The 5,811-nt window shown below is 51.6% G+C and overlaps 1 protein-coding gene across 4 annotated transcripts in view; it reads left to right on the forward strand.

Moving 5' to 3' along the window:
• The window catches only part of Rnf40 (ring finger protein 40), a 12,337-nt gene extending 8,258 nt beyond the window's left edge, over positions 1-4,079 (forward strand). For 2 of the 4 annotated variants that reach the window (XM_015491310.2, XM_015491312.2), the window contains exons 18-20: positions 490-630; positions 740-841; positions 2,875-4,079. In XM_015491310.2, the coding sequence (XP_015346796.1) occupies positions 490-630; positions 740-841; positions 2,875-3,051 (420 nt within the window). In that variant the 3' untranslated portion in view covers positions 3,052-4,079. Of the gene's footprint in view, positions 1-489; positions 631-739; positions 842-2,819 lie in introns of all 4 variants that reach the window. The other 2 variants (XM_048789798.1, XM_048789796.1) reach the window with 2 other exon arrangements.
• Positions 4,080-5,811: the final 1,732 nt, after the last annotated feature.

Genomic DNA, 5,811 nt, shown 5'->3' on the forward strand with positions numbered 1-5,811 from the left:
CCAGGATGAGTGTTTTTTTTTTTTTTTTTTTTATGCCACTGCAGAGACTGGGAATGAGCCTGAGCCCTACCATTCAGTCTCAGTCAAGGCTGGAACTAATGAGGGGTAGATAGCAAGCCAGTAAACAATAAAATAGTGCCAGTTCAGAGCACACTAAGTTTTATGAAGGAAACTCAGGTGGTGTGAAAGAATAGCAGGGAACCCCCACAAAAGGTGACATTCAGAACTGAGTCCTGAAGGAGTTGCTTGTGTGTTGGGGGGAGTTCAGGGAAACTGAAGAGCCTGATGAGGGCTCAGAGAACAGAGAGAGCATCTTGTAGGTGAGGAACAATGTTGGGAATGAGAGGGAGAGGAGGAGGTGAGGCTGAGGGTCAGGAATGGGACCAACTCCAGTGCAGATATCACTGAAATGTTTGACACAAATATTGGTGGAACACAACTCCCTAGGCTCATGCAAAAGGTCTCTCCTTCCTTTCCCACCCACCTAAGGCTGTGGAAGCGGCCCAGCTGGCTGAGGACCTAAAGGTGCAGCTGGAGCATGTGCAGACTCGGCTGAGAGAGATCCAGCCATGCCTTGCAGAGAGCAGGGCTGCTCGCGAGAAAGAGAGCTTCAACCTCAAGAGGGCTCAGGTGTGTGCCTTGGAGAAGGCGGGTGGGCAAGGGTCCCCAGTTGGACTATGAAGCACACAGTTCAAGGGTGAAGACCCTTTCCCTTAGCCTAGCCTCTCTGCTGCTCCAGGAGGATATCTCACGGCTGCGACGCAAGCTAGAAAAACAGAGGAAGGTGGAGGTGTATGCAGATGCTGATGAAATCCTTCAGGAGGAGATCAAGGAGTACAAGGTGCGGCTGTGGGGTTGACTTGTGCCCCTTCAACTCAGGAATTTTACATGAGGGGTTGGAGATATTTGTAATAAGTAGTCTGGGGACCCTAGAAATGAGGTAGGATGGCAACAAAACAAAACTGTCCACTGATTATGAAGTCAGACAGTTGGCATGAGTATTTGTTGGACACATGCCATGTGCCAGGTACAGTGCCTAAGGGGGTGGGGGATGGTAGGGTTTAGACCTTGAGATTGTCCTTTGGGGACAATTATTCCTTTTTGCCCAGTGATGAGTAATGTGATGACAGAAGCCAGAGGGGCCATGGGAACTCTAGGGAAGCCCTTGAAGGTCCTGGAGGTCAGTGGACTTCCTGGAAGGGATGTCACTCAAGGAAGACCTGAAGAGTGAGTTAATTACGGAGGGATAGGGATGAAAGGGCTCAGGCAAAAGCAAAGGCAAATGTGGAAGCCTCCAGTTGAGAGAGGTGTGTTGGACAGACAGAGCTAGCCAATGTGGTTGGAGGAAAGAGAATGGAGAGGTTGGGCAGTGGCAGATCCCAAAGGGTGTGGGAGTTGGGGTGAGCAGCTTGGCCTACATGAAGATAGTGTAGAGACATTGAAGGGTTTTTTTTTGGCAGGGGGTGGGGAGTGCTAGGGATGGAAACCACAGCCTTTTGCAGGGCCTTTAAAATATACACTGCCTCTGAACTACACCCCCAGCCCCATAAAAGTTTTTTTTTTATTTTTAATATTTTGTTTGTTATAGTTGGACACAATACCTTTATTCTTATTTTATTTTTTATGTGGTGCTGAGGCTAGAACCCAGCATTCACACATGCTAGGCGAGCACTCTACTGCTGAGCCACAACCCCAGCCCCCATAAAAGGATTTTAAACAGGAGAGTGACATGGTCAGATTTGCTGTTGGATTTGAACTGGAAGAGGTAAAGGCTAGAGGCACCAAGATTGTTAGGTTATGGCAGTCACTGAGGCAAGAACTTCTATTTAGCTAGCTTAAGGTATTGTTTACTATAGATGGGTTCAGGAGATATTTAGGGAATAGAATTGTTTGGATGCAGGGATAGATAGAATGCATAGTGTCTGAGAAAGGGAAATACTGGAAAGACTCTTGATTTGAGAAACTAGTCATGTGTGGGTCACATATGATTGTGGTCACTCAGTAAGGATTTGTGGCATAAGTAGAGAAAAGAGTCATTCTCAGGAACCTGGAAGCTTAAGTGATGGGCAGATGAGAAAGCCTGAATGTTGGGAGGAAGGAAATTGATGGGGAGTTGATGGATGAACCAAGCCATGAGAAATGCCACTGGGACTTGGTGATCTGGGAGGGAAGATTTTTTGGGCAAGGGTGAGAGTAGAGCCACTAGAGTTAGGAGAGTGTAGGGGTGAATCAAAATCAGACAACTCTTACATTTGGACCTTGAAGGGGTAGGGATAGCTGATGTAGACTTGGGAACCTGTTCAGTGCTGATGGCTGAGAAATTTGAGGCTGCCTGCTGGTATTCCAAGAGTGCTGGCAAGGCTGAGTCAGGGCAATTCTTGTCTGGAGTTGAAGGTGAGACCCTCCTAGTGGCAGATAGGAGGTCTCAGGCTGAGAGAAAACCCACAGCAGCATCTCTGGGTTGCACCAGTGCTAGGCCCATTTGAGGCAGAGGTAGCACATTTCTAGTGGCACTGCCATGCCCGGATGTGACAGTAGGTACAGTTGAAGAGAAGGTAGACAGGATTGGGATTTTGTCAGAGGAAGCCAGTAGGACAAGAGAAGCCCAGGTGGAAGAGGCCAGGCTGGGGCTTTGGATCCTTGTCCTTGGGAGAATCCAGACTCTGCTACTTTAGTTTTGAGATGTTGGCTTCTGAGCCTCAGTTTCTGCATTCATAGAGTACTCATTCCACTTCCAAGGTTTTAGTGAGGATTATATTCATCTGCTGTTTGGGCTTAGCCTGAACCAATTCCTGCTATGAACCACTTCCTGCTGTCAGTTTAGGGTCTGGGCATCAGCAGTTATTCCAAAGCTGATGACTTTGCCTGGTCCAGGCGCGGTTGACCTGTCCCTGCTGTAACACCCGCAAGAAGGATGCAGTCCTTACCAAGTGCTTCCACGTTTTCTGCTTCGAGTGCGTGCGGGGCCGCTATGAGGCCCGCCAGAGGAAGTGCCCCAAGTGCAACGCAGCTTTTGGTGCCCATGACTTCCACCGTGTCTACATCAGCTGAACCTGAATCTCAGGGGACTTTGGAACACCCGTGGACCCTGGGGGCTGTGGCCCCACCCTTCATTCCAGACCCCATGGGCCCAGCCCCTGCCCACCTAGTTGGTTTAGGGTCCTGGTGCATGCTATGGGAGTGGGATCAACTAGGCTCAGTTCCATCTTCTCCTGAAGGTCTGACCTGTAGCCTAGGGGGTGCTCCCATGAGGCTCAGAACACTCAACTGAGCTTCCCAGAAGCTGGCCCTAACCCTGTTCCTGCTTCTCCTTGGACTCATCCTAACCCAAAGGGGGATGTTCCCCAGGCTTTGACCACCCACCAAGAGGAGGCTCACCGTCTACCTACACACCCACAATAAGGACCAGAGATGGGCCAATCCTCAGCCCCTTGCTTGAGACTAGGACATAGGCCCCAGAGAGACTTTCTTCACCTATCAACCCCTAGCCTGGGCAGGGCTTTTGTCCTTCCTGTGGAGTTCTCTGGATACTGGTCTGGCTCTTGTGCCACAGGCTGAAGCTACCCCTGGGCAACTACCCTCTTCCTCTGGGAAGCTCTACAGTTGCTGCAGTCACTGCCCTCATCTTGGGAGTGCTGAACCAAGATCATCAATTTCTATTCTAATCAAGCCCTTCCCAATCTACTTGTCTCCCAGCCCACTTACCCCCACCCCAGGCATCCATCCCATGGCTCCACTGGGTCCTTGGCTCTAACTGTGCTTTCATCCTGGTGGCCTTAAATGCAATGGAGTTGAAACTTCCCAGAGGGGAAGGGATAGACCAGCCCCAGCCACTGGGCCAACTTCCAATCATTCCAGGTAGAAAAGCTTTGCCCAAAACACTCTGTGACAGCCTGTATACAGGATGCATCCATACTGTCTGCCCAGGTACACTCTGTGGGCAGTGACAGCACCCAGAGGGGCCTGGGAGGTGGAGCTGCTGACAGGTGCAGGGACCTATTTGGTTGCAGCCGTTGCTCTAGAGATGTCTTATATAGGCTGTTACTTGTTATGAATAAACGTCCAGCCCTCGGCCTACAGTCAGTAGCCAGACCTCTTGCCCCAAACGTAGTCCATTTTTAGCTGCTACTTGTTGGGCATCTCCCTGACTTGCATTGGACCTGGGGAGGGAAGGGCAGCGCTTATATGAGAGCCCATTTCTGCCCACCCCGAAGGCTGTTATGCTTAGGCATAACAGCAGCCAGGGATCCCAACTGTGCCTTGGCGGGGCGCAGCTCTAGGTTACTCCAGGCAATCAGATACTGCTCTTATTGGGAGGCTGCCGGCCCTTTGAGGTCCGTACTGGTCCCGCCTCCGGCAGTCATTGGCCATTGGGATGCTGGGAGGTCTCGAGCTGCATCTTGGGAAATGAAGTCCCATGTTCTTACCTAGCAAGAATATTCTAGATGCAAGGAGAGAACCAGGTTGTTCCGCCCAAAGGTTGAACATGAGCCCAAATCTGCTGGCTGTCCCTCCACGACTTCACCCATCCCTCCCCTATGGACGCACAGATCGGGACACATCAGCAGGGTGACTTCCTTCATTGCGACCTGCTTGGGCCGCTGACCGGGTCCTCGGGGTTACCCAGCATTGTTTCTGGGTTCAGCTCGCTGTCTGTCTCTCGGGCGGGACCCTTACAGGTCTGGAGCCAAGGCCGGTGCTGAGTGGAGTTGGGGTTGGTTCCGGAGTAGCAGTCCCAGCCATGGCTATGGTTGGGGTTGCGCCTTCTCGGAACCCGGCAGCCTTGCCAGCCAACGCGCCTTCGCGGGGATTCGCGCCCTTGTCGGCTTTCGGAGTCCACCTGGGGCTTAGAGTTTCGTGGGGGCCACAGCGGCCGAACCAAATTGGACTGGAGACGGACATGCGGGCTACGAAGATTTCAGGTGTGGGGCTGGTAGCGATGGGCATACTCGCTGAGGCACGGGCCGCGGCTGGCGATGACATCGGGCCGCCGAGGAAGTGTCCCAGGCCGGTGTGCAGTGGGGCGGGGCGGGGATGAAGGGCTCAGGGTATTACATCATAGAGATGCGGGCATCTGCGCTGGGGGAGAGGACCAGCATCGGAGAGGAGCCTGTTGCCTGGGCGCAGGTGGAGACCAGCCTGTCTTTTGCTAGCACGATCCTCTCAGGAGTCACCTCCGCTTGGGCGCCTTAAGTAAAATCAAGTAACTAAATATTATCTCTAGATATTTTCCCTAAAAGCTAGTCTCCATATTGGAAGGAAGTGCCAAAAACTTCATACCTAAATAGTAAAGTAGGACTCAAAGCACTTTCTCAAGTTTAAACCAAAGGGAATGGTCCTAGAATCTCACTGTGAGGACAACGCATTGATGGCGGTGGCAGAAACTCTCAATAAGCCATAATTTATCATGAGCGTGCCAGGTGCCGGCAGGGTCTGTCTTAATGGCTAGTCTGGCCTTTCTGTCCCTAGACTTGACCAGCTTACTACTGGCAGTAGCTCCCCTAGTCTCAGTGACTGTGGTACCTAGGGATGGGAAGGCCAGAACTCCTCTTTGGCCAACCCTGACTTTGGCTGTTCTTTCCTGAGTGAACAGATGGCATCAGTGATGGACTAGGGCTACTACCTGCAATTGGCCAGTAGAGCATTTAAAATGGACCACTCCCAGAGCTTCCCTTGGGGCTTGTGACACTGCACTTGCCTGGGTTTCCTCCTACTCATAGTCTTTTGTTGGTCCTCTTTCTCCACCCCTAAACTAGACTCTCATTTCTGTTTTGCTACTCTCCCTGCGTGTATTTATCCATGGCCATGACT

The sequence above is a fragment of the Marmota marmota genome, unplaced genomic scaffold (genome assembly GCF_001458135.2).
Source record: "Marmota marmota marmota unplaced genomic scaffold, marMar, whole genome shotgun sequence".
Taxonomy (NCBI): Eukaryota; Metazoa; Chordata; class Mammalia; order Rodentia; family Sciuridae; genus Marmota; species Marmota marmota.